Raw genomic sequence first — 20,315 nt, 5'->3', positions numbered from 1 at the left:
AATGACACCAGTCATCCCCTGCATGGACACACAGCACTCCCACACCGCCTGAAATCAAGAGCCAGTTTTCTGCTGACAGTCTCACCTCTCCAGACAACCAAAAAATAGCAAGGACCAACATTTGGAAAGATGAATGGAACCAGCTAACCACACGAGCCCAGGACTGGATGGACAGAGGAATTACTCCGACTGAATGTCTCGCCAGCAGGCACAATCTCCCATGGCCAACCTGAAAGACCCTCCACAGACTACGAGTAGAACCGGGGAGGTGCAAAGCACATATGAAGATCTGGAACCTCCAGACAGACGACACATTGACCTGCGGAGCAGTACAGACATGGGCCCACCTACTGGAGTGTGGACAGGCCCCCCAGTGCAGACCCCAGGATCTGGCTGAACCAACCCCATCAGCCTTGACCTGTGCCAGATACTGGCAGAATGACATCTGAAATTGCAACGGATTCGAAGAAGTGAATCCATCCATGGCAGTCCTCTGGACTCGTGTCTTTACATCCGGCACGCATGGCTTCCAAAAGAGACATTTGGTTATGTGGGTGGTGATCAAACTCTTTCCACATCCATTTCAATAGCAGAAGTATGCAAAAATTACTCAGCTATCAAAGAATTTCTTAAGTCCCTTAAAAAATTTACTATAATAGCTATATCAGAGACTTGACTTGATGATGGCAAAGTGGGTGATGTGGGTCTTGAGGGATATGAGCTGTATACCACCAATAGGAATAACAAAAAGGGCGGAGGAGTTGCTTTGTATATAGATCAATCATTAAGAAGTAAAATTGTAAAAAATGTTTCATATAGCGTAGACAATGTTTTGGATTGTGTAACAGTGGAAATTGAAGTAGAACACCTTAGAAATATAATTATTAGCTATGTGCATAGGCGGAAATCCCGGGGGGCTCGGGGGGGACAGGACCCCCCTATCTGAGGGTTGTCCCCCCAAAATATCATTAAAATATGTGTATTGAAAATAATTTAATGATTTATAATACTTAAAATAGTTGTGTAAGAAGTAAAACAATACAAATGCTTACGGAGCAACAACAAAAACGTTGTAAAAAGTTGGATTCCCCACCTCCCTTGCCTCACAGTGGTTTGGTCCACTGCCAGCACCACACAGTCGGGTGGTTGAGAAGTGTACAGAGCCGACGCGTTAATCAACTATATACAGTGGGGCAAAAAAGTATTTAGTCAGCTACCAATTGTTCAAGTTCTCACACTTAAAAAGATGAGAGAGGCCTGTAATTTTTGTCAAAGGTACACGTCAACTACGAAAGACAAAATGAGAAAAAAATCCAGAAAATCACATTGTCTGATTTTTTTAAGAATTTATTTGTAAATTATGGTGAAAAATAAGTATTTGGTCAATAACAAAAGTTTATGTCAATACTTTGTTATATACCCTTTGTTGGCAATGACAGAGATCAAACGTTTTCTGTAAGTCTCCACAAGGTTTTTACACACTGTTGCTGGTAGTTTGGCCCATTCCTCCATGCAGATCTCCTCTAGAGCAGTGATGTTTTAGGGCTGTTGCTGGGCAACTCAGATTTTCAACTCCCTCCAAAGATTTTTGAGATCTGGAGACTGGCTAGGCCACTTCAGGACCTTGAAATTATTCTTACGAAACCACTCCTTCTTTGCCCGGGCGGTATGTTTGGGATCACTGCCATACTGAAAGACCCAGCCACGTTTCATCTTCATTGCCCTTGCTGACGAAAGGAGGTTTTGAGTCAAAATCTCACAATACATGGACCCATTCATTCTTTCCTTAACTCGGATCAGTCGTCCTGGTCCCTTTGCAGAAAAACAGCCCCAAAGCATGAGGTTTCCACCCCCATGCTTCACAGTAGGTATGGAGTTCTTTGGATGCAACTCAGCATCTTTCTCCTCCAAACACAAGAAGTTGAGTTTCTACCAAAAAGTTATGTTTTGGTTTCATCTGACCATATGACATTCTCCCACTCTTCTTCTGGATCATCCAAATGCTCTCTAGCAAACTTCAGACGGGTCCGGACATGTACTGGCTTAAGCAGGTGGACACATCTGGCACTGCATTATTTGAGTCCCTGGCTACATAGTGTGTTACTGATGGTAGCCTTTGTTACTTTGGTCCCAGCTCTCTGCAGGTTATTCACTAGGTCCCCCCGTGTGGTTCTGGGATTTTTGCTCACCATTCTGGTGATAATTTTACCCTACGGGATAAGATCTTGCGTGGAGCCCCAGATCGAGGGAGATTATCAGTGTTCTTGTATGTCTTACATTTTCTAATAATTGCTCCCACAGTTGAATTCTTCACACCAAGCTGCTTACCTATTGCAGATTCAGTCTTCCCAGCCTGGTGCAGATCTACAATTTTGTTTCTGGTGTCCTTTGACAGCTCTTTGGTCTTGGCCATAGTTGAGTTTGCATTCTGACTGTTTTAGGTTGTGGACAGGTGTCTTTTATACTGCTAACAAGTTCAAACAGGTGCCATTAATACAGGTAACAAGTGGAGGACAGAGGATGCTCTTAAAGAAGAAGTTACAGGTCTGTGAGAGAAAGAAATCTTGCTTTTTTGTTATTGACCAAATACTTATTTTCCACCATAAATTGCAAATAAATTCTTAAAAAATCAGACAATGTGATTTTCTGGATTTTTTTCCTCATTTTGTCTCTCATAGTTGAAGTGTACCTATGATGAAAATTACAGGCCTCTCTCATCTTTTTAAGTGGGAGAACTTGCACAATTGGTGGTTGACTAAATACTTTTTTGCCCCACTGTACCTACAAACCAACGTTTCCCACCACTTATCAGTTTATCCTCATATGTTTTAAAACTGGTCTGGACATATAAACATAAACATATTTCGTTTTATGAGAACAGAAGCAGATAAAAGAACAAGAAAACATTTTTATGCATTCATGCAGAGGGGAGGCAGAGCTGAAAGTAACAAATTACATTTACGTTGCTGTAATTGTTTTGTTTTTGTGTGTACTTTTACTTTTTGAGTAGTTTTTAAAATCTGTACTTTTACTTTTATTTAAGTATGTTTTGTTTAAAGTATTGTAGGCTACTTCGCTACATTTTAAATCATATCCGTTACTGAGTAAAAAATAAAACAAAAAGCAAGGGGATAAAGATGCGCCATGGATGATTGATTGATGGGCGGGGGAACGCGCAAAAAGAGCTATGGAGAGGGACGAGACAAGTGTGCGCTAATGCAGACCCTCAATTCAATTCTTATGAAAGAAACCCCTGGCCATTGACGCAAAGCGATTGTTTCATTCAGGCTCTTGAATTGCCGACCGGGTTTTTACCGCTAATTTCCACGACGCGTTTTTAATACATGTGCATTATCCTTCGAGGTCTAGCAGCTTTGCGTCAAGTCAAACATAACTTAAGAACGTCCTCGGGAATGCACAGGTCATTAGACATTGCAGAGAGAGAGAGTGAGAGAGAGAGAGATTGAAAGACATCGGGTACACAGGTCAGGGAAGCTAGAATACAATAAACATGTAAAGGATAAAAGTACAGGGAGTGCAGAACTATTAGGCAAGTTGTATTTTTGAGGATTACTTTTGTTATTGTACAACTACAGTGCTCTTGGTCAATTCAAGATGTAAACAAACCCTCAAACCTGAACATTAAAGTAGTAAAAGTGAAATGTTGGCTTTCTTAAGAGAATATTTCTATGTACATCATTATTAGGCAACTATTAGTGTGCAAAATTATTAGGCAACTAAATGAAAAACAAAGATTTTACCATCTCACTTGTTTTTTTCACCTGTTAAAGTGAGAATAATAAACAAACTCTACATTTACAAAAAAACTTTACAAAACAATAAAAAAAAAATATATAAACTCAGTGACCAATATAGCCACCCTTCTTTTCGATAACAGTCACAAGCCTTCCATTCACGGATTCAGTCAGTTTCTTGATCTGAACCAACATTTTGTGCAGCTGCAACCACAGCCTCCCAGACACTGTTCAGAGAGGTGTACGGTTTACCTTCACTGTAAATGTCCTGCTTAAGAAGGGATCAAAAGGTCTCAATAGGGTTTAAGTCAGGTGAAGAAGGGGGCCATGTCATTAGTTTTTAATCTCTAAAGCCTTTACTGGCCAGCCATGCAGTGGAGTACTTTGATGTATGTGATGTTATAAAATATTATTAAAGTAACTTTACTTTTACTTAAGTGGAATATTTACCTTACTCGCTAACACTTTATTATAATGTTCATTAGTTAACATTAGTTAACTGCATTAGTTAACATGAACTAATGATGAACTGCACTTGTGCAGCATTTATTAATCTTTATTAATGTTAATTTTAACAATTACTAATACTTTAATAAAATTTGGTTAACGTTAGTTAATGCATCGTGAACTAACATGAACAAACAATGAACAGCTTTATTTCTATTAACTAACATTAACAAAGATGAATAAATACTGTAACAAATGTATTGCTCATGGTTTGTTCATGTTAGTTAATACATTAACTAATGTTAAATCATGAACATTATAATAAAGTGTTACCTATTACTCTTTCCACCTCTGCATTCATGTGTATTAAAATTACATTTGCGTCTGTTCATAGAGAAAGAGAAACGTTCATTTCTTTGCAAGTACAATTTTGCCTGTATTATTGGTGTCCCCTTCAAAAAAATTTCTTGAAAAATTTTATGTTTATTGTCCCCCCTAACATTTAGATGAAATTTTCCCCCTGATTTTTATACCTGCCAAAAATTGTTATCAATTGTATAATTGTAACATTTTAGGCAAGACAAGTCAGGTATGTCTAGCTGTGCTTTTTAACATTACAAGCATGCAGGTTATCACATAGATGTAATAATGTACAGTACTTCAAGTTTTGTTTTTGCCATATGTTCAGCTTCGCCGGATGTTCTTGTCAGGAAGATAATGTCGATGTGAACAACTTCTTTCTTCAGGTTATTGAAAAGCTCTTCTGCAGTGAAAGCTGTTGAGTATCTGAGTGAAACTCTTGGTATAAATCCTTTACTCCAGAGAGAACTGAATCTGAATGATCATAAACTACAAGATTCAATACTGCTACAGATCTGTGATCTACTGAAGGATAAACACTGTAGACTCAACACACTCATGTGAGGATTTCATCTTTATTTAAAGTCTCTTAACAAACACAACATCATTTAATATCGTGGGTTTAAATGAAGAGGAAATTATGAATTGAAGTGTATTATTGTTGTGATGTTTTTATTTTGAAATGAGTTTATGAATGAAGTAAATAATACACACCCATTATAAGAGTGTTGTGTATAAATAATGTTTGTGTTGTGTAATATTTCAGATTGAGTGGTTGTGGTCTAACAGAAGAAAGTTGTTCAGCTTTAGCTTCAGTTTTAAGATCAAAACCCGGTCTAAAAGAGCTCGACATGAGCAACAATAATCTACAGGATTCAGGAGTCATGAAACTTCACAACGGATTAGAAAATACAAACTGTCAACTACACAAACTCAGGTAACAACATTACATCAAGAAATGACTCTGTGGGGGATTATTGAAGATTTTAAAAGATTAACTTTCTCTCTTCTCAACTTTTAAATCACTGCAAATGAATGCAGTTTAATAAAGTAAGAAGATTTAAAATATGTCTGCAGTAAAAATAAAAATATGTATGTAACCCTGGTTCCCTATAGCCATAGCAACGGCTTGGCGTGACTGATCTGAAGCATGTGTAACACATAAACAATAATTTGATGATTGGATAATGGGTATAAGAAAGTATCCCACACAAACACACTCGCTACCAAGTGCCGAAGCAAGTGCCTACAGGGATGCAGGGAGTATGGCATGGAGACGCAGCGTCTTGTTCCCTTCTCAGGGAACCAGGGTTACATACGTAACCTGAGACGTTCCCTTTCGAGGAACTCGAGCTGCGTCGCCATGGCAATGCTTTGGGGAAAGAAATGCCCATGCTTCCATACTACCAAATACCTGTAGCGTGTATAACTGAACACAGTCAAGGCAAAGAACCTGGGACCCTAAAGAGGGGTCTAGGTCTAAATTATAAATATGACGAAGGTGAGCGGTGAAGTCCTAGTCCGCGCTCCTGAAAGGGGGAGGAAAGAGGGCCTGCAGAACAATAGGCCATGGCACATTGTTCAGCACCTTAGGAACATAACCTGGCTCTGGGTGTAGAAAAGCCTTACCCATCCCTGGTGCAAACTGACAGGGCCTGAAGGTCCACCACTCGCTTTAACCCTCTGGGGTCCAACCATTTTGGGACACTGTCAGAGGTTCTGACATGCTCCTACATTTGGTCTTTTTTCAGGTGCTTTAAAACATAATAATGACAAGTGCGTTCAGCACAAACTGGGCTAAAATATTATATGAACTACATGTATGTACATGTTTGTATTTTTGAGATAAAAATGTTTATGCATGATTTTTAAAAAAGCAAAAAATTTAAGTCACTGAAATAAGTCCACAAAACCCATACTAAACATGTTTTAACAAGACTTTCCTAAACAAAATCTAATAGTCTAGAGTTTTTTCTTTAAAATGATGTGAAAATCATCCTGCCTACTTATTCACATAAAACAATATATTGACAATTATTCATGTGGCTCATGTTACCATATAGCTTTATGTTCAAAAAGTGTTTTTCCACTTCATAGTTTTGTACTGATGAGAGGGATGCAGACCTGTAAGAGAGTTATAAACAGCTGTTAGCATAAATTGTCCACAGAAATACCCTTACATATACAACTGATGTGTAAATATCAGATACTACATTATAAACTATCATGTACATAAACTAAATTCAGAACATCTCAGATAAACATCTGCCGTGATTAGTTATATAAAAAGCTGTTTTCAGATGACTGTTTTCAGATGCCCATCTTCTTATCGTCTAGCTTCTGTTTTAAACGTGTTTCTGTAAGCTTGTATGAATTTTAAAAACACATCACGTATGGCGGGAGCTCGGGTCTCCGTCTGCGGCGCTCATAAAAACGGTGTCGCGTGTAAAGCGCAATGTATGGAATTGCCTTGCATGTAAACAATATGGAATCATTTTACAGCAAATCCCGCAGTGCAGCATTACTCAAAGTTGCCATGACAGATACGAAAGTGAATAACTGTGTCTTAACACTGTACAACATGTAACAGATATCCACCATTATCAGAGGTCACGCAGATTTGTTTGTAAATAAGCATGTAAACATGGAATCATATTACATCACACACTTAAAAGATACAGCAGTTCAGGCTTACTGAAAGTTGCCATGAAGGATATAAGTGAATAATTGTGTTTAACACTGTACAGCATGCAACAGTGAAATCCGCCATTACGTGACGATCACGCATCCGTTTGTAAACGATGCGAAAGTTTTTCAATCCGAAGCGTGCAGTCTTCTGAGGTTGCTTACTGTATGTAGGCTGAACTGCACAAGCCATAATAGCAAATATAAATGAAGATAAATTACTTACAGTTTCTTCAGGAATATACCCTTCTCCATTGCGTCTTCCATTGTTGTTCTTCTTAGGTAATGTTAAAGATGAACGCTTCTCTTCCTCAATGTCCAGACATAAATGAAGATATTCCTCACGTGTGTGTAAAGTTTATAATCCAAACATGTGGTAAAGTCTTTAAATCTGATAAAACTTTACGCTTTGCTTGTTATGCTTTGAACAGCTCGTGTCTTCATTATTACCATATCAACAGCGGTACCGCCTGTGGGCTTGTCCGTATTAAAGATAATGAAGTCAGCCAGGAAAAATGGTACTCTCTTTACTTCAATGCAGATTATATAAACAGGCATTTTTTGTTTTCGATTATATTTAGCTTGTTTAAAAGTAGACATTTCAGGCTTTCTTTGGATATGTGTATCATGTTTGTGTGACGAGTATTCGCGGAGTTTCAATTGATTTTTGTAACGCGTTTTGAGAGACAGCTGGCGGAGACAGAAATGTCTCGATGCACACCCTGTTTATTTTCTTTATTTGACAAAAACACAAAGATCTGTTGTTGTTGTGAATGAACACTAATTAAAGAAGACCCTTTACCATGTCAAATGATGTCAAACACGTAAGTGTATGATTATTAATGATGGAGTATTTTAAGTTGATTCTGCCATGATAAGGAAAAAACACGTCAAAACGCGGCGCTGCGTTTTGGACCCCAGGGGGTTAAAGAGGTAAGAGCAGAAGGAACACATTCTTAAAGACAAGAAACCTATCTGGCGCAGTCTCAAGTGGCTCGAACGGAGCCCATGAGAGCCCTTCCAGCACAATTGCTGGGTCCCAAGTAGGCACCCTAGTGTGGCTAAAAGGTTGCAACCTGCGATTGCCACAAAGAAAGCGAGCCACTAATGCGTGTCTACCCACTGATGAGCCTTCCACAGGAGTATGGTAGGCAGAAACTGGTGCCATATAAACCTTAATGGTGGAAGGAGTAAACCCATCAGAGAAATGCTCCTGCAGAAACCTCCGCACTACGTCGACAGGGCAGGTAACTGGGTCTGTCAGATGAGCTGAGCACCAAGAGGTGACAATTTTCCACTTAAGGAAATAAAGTTTCCCCGTGGAGGGATCAACACAACCAGCCTCTGCCACGTCTGCACCATGGAAAACCACCGTGGGCAATGTGTGGTGTCCTGCAGGGGTGCAAACTTGTCACCTTTTGGCGAAATTCGCCGTTTTTGATCCAAAATAGGTAATTCTTGTGATTCGTCTAGATCCGATGAGTTTTTGAAAATGAGGGGTGAGGGGGGTCTGCGACATGGTAGCAGTAAATGAAATTATGAAAATCATGTCCAGCTATTGTGGTAACGATGTCAAATTACTAGACAGTTTGGCGGGTTATGTTTTACAATTTATAGCCACCTCATTTCCTGCCGAAGTTTAAGCAGTCTGCAGATTGAGTGCACATACTTAACTCGTAGTATTTTCTCATTTGAGGTTACACGCCCACGTCACGTTGCTGTGCGCATGGTCATAAAGCTTAACATTTGTTCACGCACCGCAGTTTTAAGTTAAGTGATTTTAAGCCATTGAAACGCAAACAACAGTGCTATATGCGCTATATACCTGTTTCTGTTTAAGAGGAGTGTGCAAGCCGCGTATCCCCTTCTCATTAAGCTCGTGAGTATTTTGCCATTATATTAGCCTTAAATGCATACACGCATCAAAATTCCCATCTTTTGCAAGTATCCTCATAAACACGAATGTTTAGGTCTTAAAGCAACACTATGTCGTTTTTTTACCTTTAAATAATGTCTCTAAAATTATTTCAGTGATAGAACAACTTTTAACTGGACAAATTGTACTGTTGCTGCAACCTGATCAGCCTCCTAGCTGCTACAAGCACACTCTAAAAGTGGCGGTGGAGGGTAGAGCACACAGCCCTGCCCCTCCCCCTGCCTGCAGAAGAGTGTCTGATACCAGTTCAGGGTTTATATTCATATAACTTACTGTATTATTAGAGCTATGACTGTGATCAGAACAAACCCTGAATTATGTTTATATGTACTACTAAATAATAATAAAAATACAAATTTCTGTACCACTGTTGAGTTGTGCAACACTGCTGATGCAGCTTGGGATGCATTCGGAAGTCAATCAATCAATCAATCAACAACAAAATTTATTTCGGTCCTCATACATAATTTCCAAAACAAAGAAAATGTATACACACATATCAACCGAAAAAGGTGCAGGCTGAAGCATATGCTTATTTTGCCTACCCTTTATACAAATTATGATGGAGATTAATCTTTAAGTATATTTATTAACTTGCTGCTGTTGACACATCATTCTCACGGTCAGAGCAGCTCTACATACATGCAGAGATGAACAGACACACTGATCTACCGTAACCCACAGGGGACAAACATTAACGCAAACGCGTTTTACATAGCTTACACTTTGGTGCCCTCTTGTGACCACTTACATGCACAACACAGAACAACTGAGGACATTATAAACATGTTTAACAAACACTTTACAAAAAGGTTGTATTTGTTCACATTAGTAAATGCATTATGAACAAAAAAATGAACATTATATTGTATATAAGCATTCATTAATTCTTGTTTATGTAATTACAGTAATTGATGTTAGTAATTGATGTTGCATTATGTTAACAGGTTCAAATTTGATTTAAATTAAAATGCAAAAATCATATTTAAATGCTATATATATAGCTCACGCCGCGGTCAAAGTTCAAAATAGTTTTACTTTTGCGTTGCGCTCTGTGGCGATTACCCGCGCAGCCAATAGAAACAGGGCGTCCAAACAAAATGAACGAAGAGCTTATACTCGGGTCTGGCCAGCAGAGCACAAGCGGCGAGCGCAGCGCACACCGGTGCGCGCTGCGTTATGAAACCCATTAATTTCAATGGCTTGCGCCGCGTGAGGGCGGTTTGTTGTTGCGGCGAGCAAAGCTCGGGCGCAGCGAGCGCAGCTTGCGCTCACGCCGCGGTCAAAGTTCAAAATAGTTTAACTTTTGCACTGCGCTCTGTGAAGATTACCCGCGCGGCCAATAGAAACGGGGCGTCCAAACAAAATGGAGGATTAGCTGCTTATACTCGGGTCTGGCCAGCAGAGCACAAGCGGCGAGCGCAGCGCACACCGCTTCCTATGTGAAAGCCGCATAAGACACACATACATGTGTATCCTTGTCTGTGATATCGAGCCGACAGGGAGATACACATACTTGAACTTCTTAAACATACTTCAGATTTATGCAAATGTACACGCAGTCACTTGCTGATGCACTAAAAGCAAGTGTGTTTGTGTGGGATGCCTTCTTATACCCCTGGTCCGCATGGCATCCAGCCTATATCCAATCATCAAATTATTGATTATGTGTTACAAGTTCAGTCGTTGCTATGGCGACGCAGCTCGAGTTCCTCGAAAGGGAAATGTTATTTTCACTTACCAGAATATGAAGGAAATTTATTTGATAGATTATAAAAAATGATTATTGTTTTGTTATCTAGACTCTCAGACTGTAGTATTGGAGAAGAAGGTTATGTTGCTTTGTCTAAAGCTGTGAGATCAAACCCATCACATCTGATAGAGCTGGATCTCAGTGGAAATGATCCTGGAGAATCAGGAGTTAAACTCATCTATGATTTAATACAAGATCAAGACTGTGCACTCAAGAAAGTCAGGTGAGTCATGTTGAAACGATACAAAATAAATCCAAAGGTGGAAAGAGTGATACAATATTTGACTCAAGTACCATAACATTACTTTTAATGAAACTTTTAATTTACTGGTTTAAAAATCTACTGAAGTAAAAAGTAAGTTATTTTAACTTATCCATATTTTCTGGACTATAAGTTGCACTTTTTTCATAGTTTTGGCGGGTCCTGTAACTTATAGTCAGGTGTGACTTATATGTCAAAATTATTTCATGTAAACCAAGAGAAACCATTACTGTCTACAGTCGCGAGAGTCTGCTCTATGCTGCTCCTGTATTTATGTAATTCAATGGATTCAGTGATGTGGAAAGAATTTCGGAACCTTTTTAAACTTGATTTGGCTTGTCGTGTTATTTTAGCATATTCAGCCTCCCAGGTATGTTCTGTATGCTATTGTTTATCGTGCAGTGCTTTAAGTGGCCCAAAAGAGGTGCCGATACTCTATATTACTCTATACCCGCTTAATCTCCGCTTAATCTCGTTCCGTTTCAATGTGTATATATATATATCTCCCAAGGGTTTTTTCCTCCTAGGACTTTTTTTTTACTTCCCCGGCTAAAATTCCGGGGGGTTTTTCTCCTAGGGGGTTTTTCAACCCGGGGAGGCAGCCTTTTTGGGCTTAACTTCTATACGTTACATTAGTAATACGTTTGCTTATAATGTTGATTTATAGCCGCAGCAAATTTAGCTGCTTGTGCTATCGTGTATTATGTTAATGCTATCTGTCGATTTTCTGTGCTTTTCACTACATCTATTATGTAAAGCTGCTTTGATACAATTAACAAATTGTGAAAAGCGCTATATAAATAAAAATGAATTGAATTGAATATATTTTTTTTTTTGCTGACTCGACTCCTATTGAAGGGGTTTTATATTCAGCAGTCAACAGACGACCTTGTAAAAAATAATAAATCCTTTTATAAGTTTGTGGATTTACTCGATCTAGAAAGAGCTTTTGAACATAAATAAAATGTGCAAAAGGTAGATACATGAGTAAAATTTTCAGCATGGTTAAATGCTAAAACTAGTTGTTCAGATAGAAAGAGCTTGAAAAAAAACTTTAAAATGAAACCAAGACCATGTCTATGGGGTCAAGTATAACAAAATACTGGCCATTTGAAACTCGAAAGTCATTTATTTTGTCCCATTGTTTTCCAGTTTGCAGGTGGTAAAACTACTGTGCACGTCGTTCAAATTCATTGAAATTTTGTTCACTTGTAGTTTAGCAATTAAACTAAATGTATATTACTATTTCAAGAATGTTTTCTGCACATCGCCTGAGGAAATCTGAAGTTGCGTCGAGGGGAACCAAACTGACAGCCGCGACAACGGAGATTATCACGTACCTACAAGGCTTGCGTCTGACCTGCAGCTATCATTCTGGCTTGGTGGGATGTCAGCCAGCGAGTCCTCTGATTCTGACCTTGTTTTTTTACTACTCAGAGTCTAAAACAAGGAGGGCATATTAAGTGTTCATTGTATTTTCATTTTAACCGTGTATGGGTAATGTAGTCTCTGCTCTCGGTGGGACGTATTAGGAGGCGTACACTAAGGGCGCTCTGAAAAGCCGCAGTCTAGCCAAAGGATTAAATGAAACCTCCGATTTTTAAACAGATGTGCAAATGAGCGTTCCGGTACGATAAAAGCACGTTCTGGGCACACGGAGAGGTGGTGGTACGCTCGAGCTATTTTTGGAAGTGGTGGTACTGAGTACCGGGCGTTCCGGCCCACTTAAAGCACTGGTATCGTGTAAATAACTGTTTGTGTTACTTTAACATGTACGGACACCTATTTAGCCAGCTGTTCTGTGCTATTGTTTAGTTGAATAACATGTCTTTCCAGATTTAATGTCTATGTAAGTGTTTGTGTTTTGTTGTAGTCTTTTGTTATAAAGTTCTGTCTTTCATGTTCATGTCTTTTATTTTGAAAGTGTTCATTGTCATGGTTATGTCTTGCTTCCCCATTCCCTGATGTGTTGTATTCTGATTGGTTCCCTGTCTGTATATGAGCCCTCTTGTGTTACATTGTCTTTGTCAAGCTTTGTTTAAATGTCATTGTACTTCAGACATCCCAAGTCTCCCAGAAGTTTCGGGAATCTCCAGCATATTGATAGCTGCTCCCTGATGCCCACAAATTAGTTACAATCTAGTTAAGACCTTGTGTGTGTGTGCTAGGGTGCCTCATTATTATTAACCTCATGTAAGACAGAGAGCATCCTGATTGGCCTGTTGTGGTAAATCAACCAATCAATTGACAGTGTGCTTTTATCTCTTCTCCCGAAGTGAATAAATCAGTGTATTTAGAAACAAGAGCCCCATGGCAGAGGGAGAGTGCCACAAAAAGTGAAAATATAAGACTACACAAAAGTGTACCCTTGTCTTATAAAAGTTAAAAATAATTACAATCTTTCATGCTGTACAGTTTGTAACAATGACTTCAGCATTACCCATGGCGGGTTAAATGATTGTAAAAGACATTGAGGTGAGTTCAAGTTTAATTTCATGTGCATATTTTTTAGGCTGGCTAGTTGCCAAGGCTACATGAAAACTACAAAACCCTTGTCAGCCTTTGCACCACTGCCGAGGGCTGCCATGGTTTCACGGTCATGAAACACTCGCTTCAAGTAACTGAGAAGTTTCTTTTATAAGAATTAAATTGAGTGTCTGCATCACTGGCGTCTCTCTCTTTCTCCATGGTTATTTTTGTAAGTTTAGCATGTTCCCCCTGCGGGTCAATCAATCATCCGTGGTGCACCTTTATCACCTTGTTTTCTCAATAACATCAGTAGGGTGGCCTCTTCCAATCCAATCTGACATGCAGTATTGGGAACGTCACTTTAAAAAATAAATTAGTTGTAGTTACTAGTTTTTCTCACAAATTGTAACTACGTTAGTAACTGCATTACATCATTACTAAAGTAATTAGTTACCAGGGAAAGTAACTATTGCGTTACTTATTACGTAAAACTAATATTTCAAATAACTTTGATGCCCCCAATATTAAATATGTTAAATTAATGAAATGATAATTTTTGTCTAATTTAAAATCAGTGTGGTTACTTTTAATTTTCCACTGTGCATGACAAATGATGGTCGATAAACTGGAAAGAGAGTCAGGAACTAGGCTGTGCCAACCATCTGCGGGTGCATAATTATCGGATCCAATTTAAGCTTTGGATGCATAAAAAATTAACTTGTGCGACTACAACAGCACGCTGACCAGAAGTGATGTATTTCAGTATGTTCCAATTAAAACTAGCCTGGTAATACCATCCTCTGCTATTTTGCTTCGCTTCATAGACAGAGTCTGGCTGAGCATAATTGACAATCGTTTTCCTTCTCGTGGGAGGGGCTTGTCTGAAGTTTAAAATCATTGGTCTAAACGTAAGCCAATCACACATAACATTTGGATATGATGTGCTTTATGCGCCGGATCAGCCGCATCGAATCTCTGCTGTAAAATACACGTATAAACCCATCGAGCGAAATACCAGAGTTAACATGGCTATGAACGACTTTTGCAGATTATGTTAAGTAAATCGTGCCACAGCTAGTTGAACACTATCCTTACGGTGGCTTTCCACTCACGTCTAACGGGAGGAACGCCCCTCTCTCCTCTCAAACTCTTCCACCAGACAACCATAACCATATGTAAATTAAATCTTCCTACCTTATTTTCTGGTTAATCAGGAATGTCACCAAAGAATGCGTCCTCCACCATTAACTGTGAACAGTATAATTCCATTCCATGATTTCTCGATCGTTGTGCACGTCAAGCTGTGCTGCACACAGTTTCTCGCTGACGATCGGTAAAGTTGATAAATTAAACTCTTCCAAAAACTTGTCGGGAGTAGGGCAACAACATAATCTCCATTCAAATGTTTAACAAACACTTTTCTTGTTCGGGTTTAAGTTGGCAAGTGGCGGTTCTCCACAACAGAGCAAATAGCTTTCTGTATCTCCATGTCCACAACAAACTACAACCGTGATTCGGTGTTTAGCGTCTACGTCACGGCTCTCAGCCCGCCCTCTGTTCGTTGATTGGACGGTCGTTTTGAGACCGGAGGAAAACGGTTTGAATGGGAGGTATCTCAGACTGAGTACAGAAGCGTAATAAAATTTAGCGGAAGTACGAAGTCTGACGTAGTCAGGCTAAATTAAAACACTATGTGCATTGTAAACATTATTATAAAAAAAAATCAACACAAATGAAAACAACACAATTTTTTAATATCAATCTTAAACTGGTAGTCTTCTTCCTCCATTTAGTTTTCCAGTTAACAAATTCCACCATCTAAATAGGCATGGTGCGAGTGCAACTGGCTTTTAAAGGGGCTGAGAGCTGAAACTCTCATTGGTTTATTGCTAGAACCTGACCGATTTATAGTTTTGACGATTTTATTGGCTGATATGAGCCGGTCGCAGATATATCTGTATCGGAGTATAAGTGGCAGATATGCAGCCGATATGAACGTTTCTTACAGAACACATGAAAGGACAAGTTGGGTATTTTACACCCAAAGCCCTGTTTTCAGATTGTTTATGATGAAATAGAACGGTTTTGACTGAAATTTCGACATATGCTGCTGGCCCGAGAATTTTTGGGTGTTTGTTGTATCAGCCCCCACCTGTACAATTGGTGTATAGTTGCACTGGAACAATCCTTCCTAAAATGCTGTAAAGTTTCGTTTACAAAGACGTGAAACTCACCGAGTGGTCAGGGGTGTTCACTAATATGCTCACACAAAAATCGAGCGAAAGTTTAATGCATTTTAGGAAGGATTGTTCCAGTGCACCTATAGAGCCATTGTAGAGGTGGGAGGTGATACACTGAAAAAAAATAATTCATTGAATTTAATCAATTTTTTAAGGTAAGTGGTTACAATCAATTTATTTAAGCTACATTTAAACAAAAGTTTTATATTTTATTTTACGTTACTAATATTTTTTGTTTAAATGTAGCTTAAATAAATTGATTGCAACCACTTACCTTAAAAAAATTGATTAAATTCAATGAATAATTTTTTTCAGTGTACAAGAAACAATCGAAAATCCTCGGGAAAGCATCATATGTCGGAATTTCAGTCAAAACCAATCTATTTCATAATAAACAATCTGAAAACGGGGCTTTAAAGGAATAGTCTACTCATTTTCAATATTAAAATACGTTATTACCTTAACTAAGAACTGTTGAATCATCCCTCTATCATCTGTGTGTGTGCACGTAAGCGCTGGAGCGCGCTGCGACGCTTCGATAGCATTTAGCTTAGCCCCATTCATTCAATGGTACCATTTAGAGATAAAGTTAGAAGTGACCAAACACATCAACGTTTTTCCTATTTAAGACGAGTAGTTATACGAGCAAGTTTGGTGGTACAAAATAAAACATAGCGCTTTTCTAAGTGGATTTAAAAGAGTAACTATATTTTATGGTGTAATAGCACTTTTGGGAGTACTTCGACTCGGCGCAGTAACACCCTCCCTCTCCCATTATGAGAGTGAGAAGGGGAGCGGACTTTTCAGGCGAGTCGAAGTACTCCCAAAAGTGCTATTACGCCATCAAATAGTTCCTCTTTTAAATCTGCTTAGAAAAGCGCTACGTTTTATTTTGTACCACCAAACTTGCTCGTATAACTACTCGTCTTAAATAGGAAAACGTTGATGTGTTTGGTCACTTCTAACTTTATCTCTAAATGGTACCATTGAATGAATGGGGCTAAGCTAAATGCTATCGAAGCGTCGCAGCGCGCTCCAGCGCTTACGTGCACGCACACAGATGATAGAGGGATGATTCAACAGTTCTTAGTTAAGGTAATAACATATTTTAATATTGAAAATGAGTAGACTATTCCTTTAAGTTTAAAATACCCAACTTATCCTTTAAATGCTTTTGAATGATGTAAGTACTTTGACTTTGTCTAGCAGAGTGTGCTCTAGTGGCTGTTAATGGTGACCCAGGTCACTCACTGTAGTGACACCAGCAAATACACGCAAATTCTTGCGCAGTTGGCACTAATATACCAGTATGTTAGATTATAGCTGCATGTGTAGTTACTCAACATGCTCATTTCAAAGCAATTGATTAAATAAATTCACACAACTTGAAAGAGGCGAAGATATGCTTTAGTTTTGTAAAAGTCTAAAGTCCACTGTGGGTTTGTGTTATAAAAACATTGTGCGATTCTGCATTACAATGACGATCTCCATCTACTCGAATTGGAACCAGAAAACACCTTCTAAGGTGTCTTTCTTGATTTTAACAACATAGTGAGTAAATAATGACAAAAAATTGATTGAACAAACCCTTTATGAAAGTATATATAGTAAAATTGTTTTTAACAGCACTTCAGTATTTACAATATTTATTAAGATTTGTGTTTTTCTTACACATCAAGTTTAATTAAATTTGACTTTGTGTTTTCTTCAGGTTATTGAAAAGCTCTTCTGCAGCTGAAGTCTTCAAGTATCTGAGTGAAACTCTTGGTATAAATATTTTACTCCAGAGAGAACTGAATCTGAATGATCATAAACTAAACAACACAAGAGTGAAACAGATCTGTGATCTACTGAAGGATAAACACTGTAGACTCAACACACTCATGTGAGGATTACAATACTCTTTTACATTTCATCTAACATTGTGTGACATCTGATTCTGATGAAGACTCGCATAAAAAAGATTAAGAGGACTGGGATCATTAAAGACGTTTGTTCTTCTGCTCGTGCAGATGTTTGTTTTGTCTGAAATAAACTGAATGATGTTTCTTTTGTTTTTTTTCTCTTTAGGATGATTGACAGCTGTATAACAGCAGAAGGTTGTGCTGATCTGATGTCAGGTTTTAATTCAAATCCTTCACATATAATACATCTGGATCTGAGTGGAAATAAACTTGGAGATATAGGAATGAAGAAGATCTCTGATCTGTTGACAAATCCACAATGTAGACTGCAGAAACTCAGGTACATATTTATATTGATGTATGTTTTTTCTAATTTAACGAAATCATTAAATAGTTAATGTTTAATATACTTTGTGGTTGAGGTTTAATATTGTCAATTTTAAAGTAGAATTGGAAATATTAACTAATATATTATATTGTATATATATTAATTAATATTCATACTTAACCGTTTTGATTCCAGTTTTAAAATCTTAATTTTGTAATGAAAAGTTAACCAATAAATAAATAATCAAGAGTTTTATTAGTTTTATTATTTATTTCTAGACTCTCAGACTGTAGTATTGGAGAAGAAGGTTATGTTGCTTTGTCTAAAGCTTTGAGATCAAACCCATCACATCTGATAGAGCTGGATCTCAGTGGAAATGATCCTGGAGAATCAGGAGTCAAACTCATCCAAGATTTAATACAAGATCCCAAATGTGCACTGAAGACTGTCAGGTGATCACAGCTTTAAAATATTAACACAACAAGTAACAAGTGAGAGAGAATTTTATTTGTCTGGGCTTCTGTTTACACTTTATTTTATATAGGCCTATATTTATAATCAAACCTTTTTAAGACACCTATTTGAATGTCACTGTAGTTTATATAACTGTGATTGTTTAAAAGTCCTGTTTATCATGATCCTGTTCTTCAAACTTTAGTTAGTGTGTAATGTTGCTATAATAGCATAAATAAAAGCTGTAAAATGATAAAGCTCAAAGTTCACTGCTAGGCGATATATTTTCTTTAACAGAATTCACCTTTCAAAGCCTACAGCGAAGGGCCAATTTGGACTACAGCCCTCTACTTCCCGGTTGAATGACGTCAACAGTTTTTGACTAAACTCCGCCCACAGTCACCAGTAGGGTTGGGTATCGTTTTAATTTGAGAGATTCCCTTCATGGCTACAGTAAACAGATTTTCTTAAAGGAGCATTTCACCCGTAGAAACATTAATCTTTATTAAAAGTGTGTCATATTTGTAGTCGAAATGTAACATACATTTAGAATTTGGTGCCTATTTGACCGAGAAAAGGGGTGTTTGTAGTCTCACTCCCTCAACAACGATATTGCACTTCCTTCTTTCAATGATGCAAAATGATGATTTTTGCATCATTGAAAGAAGGAAGTGCAACACTGAAGTCTGTATTTCTCCTGTCTCAGCGGCAACTGAGAAAATGATGCATGACCATTCAAAAACATGACTGGGGTTCTAACTATACAAAGCTAAATGCAAATGGGTGAAGTGTCCCTTTAAAATAAAAATACTGAATACATAGATAGCAACAAGTAGCAACTAGGTTTTTGCTGAATCATTAATATAGAGTTGTTTAAAGCTATGGCCTGTCCATCAACAAAAGTTTTTTTATTAATAAAATACTACATTTTTATAAAGTGCCAGAATGAATGATACAAATTGATAGCATTTAAAATAAACTATATTATTTTATAGCTGTAGTTTTTTATAGCAATCACCATAAAAAAAGTAAACAAAAGTGATTATCCAGTTTATTTCAGTTTATCCAGAAGTATGGAGCTTTTATTTGAAGGTGAATCTGTGTTTTGTACGTGAGATGCTGCTATTTCTAATATTAGCTGTATCTGGTGCACTGTTGGACTCGCGGCTGAGTTAAACATGGTAAATTCCTTCGATTAACGCAGTTTTGAAGCAAATGTTCAAAATATTAGAGGTTTTGCCTCCCTTAAACGAAATTTCCTTTACACATGTAATGCATTTGGTAATACTACAGTCTTTTTTTACAAAGTTGAACCAAACTTTTGAACATTTTCTGCGGTCAGTCATAGTGCCGAGTGTAATGAGCTGCGCATGTGCAATATGTATTTAAAAATATTTAAGTATCATGTTTTTTATACTTAACATGAACATTGTTAACATGCTTATTATGGAAATAATGACAGCAGAAAAAAATATTTTCTTGCACATTTGCATTTTATAATGCTATACTAAAATACTGCAAACTGTCATAGAGCTAGTGAACTAAATATTCATTTCATATCTGAAAATACAGAACAGTATAATACATACATGTTTTAATTTTAATTATTGTTATAAGGCAGATCATCCCACACAACGTGCATGACTGTTGACATCTTAGCTTGTTAAAGCTCGGTGATTCACGCAGCTTACACAGCACCTTATAATAATAATAATAATAATAC

General features: G+C 37.8%; 1 protein-coding gene across 1 annotated transcript in view; it reads left to right on the top strand.

The window, feature by feature from the left end:
- LOC129452685 (NACHT, LRR and PYD domains-containing protein 12-like) overlaps positions 1–20,315 on the top strand; it is a 116,033-nt gene that overhangs the window by 37,336 nt on the left and 58,382 nt on the right. The window contains exons 7-10 of the mRNA XM_073861812.1: positions 4,949–5,122; positions 5,329–5,499; positions 10,986–11,159; positions 17,619–17,792. Of these exons, the coding sequence (XP_073717913.1) occupies positions 4,949–5,122; positions 5,329–5,499; positions 10,986–11,159; positions 17,619–17,792 (693 nt within the window). The remainder of the gene's footprint in view (positions 1–4,948; positions 5,123–5,328; positions 5,500–10,985; positions 11,160–17,618; positions 17,793–20,315) is intronic.

Source organism: Misgurnus anguillicaudatus, chromosome 23 (assembly GCF_027580225.2).
Source record: "Misgurnus anguillicaudatus chromosome 23, ASM2758022v2, whole genome shotgun sequence".
Classification (NCBI taxonomy): domain Eukaryota; kingdom Metazoa; phylum Chordata; class Actinopteri; order Cypriniformes; family Cobitidae; genus Misgurnus; species Misgurnus anguillicaudatus.
Note: the sequence above shows the minus strand (reverse complement) of the source record. Positions and strands in the feature narration are given on the sequence as shown.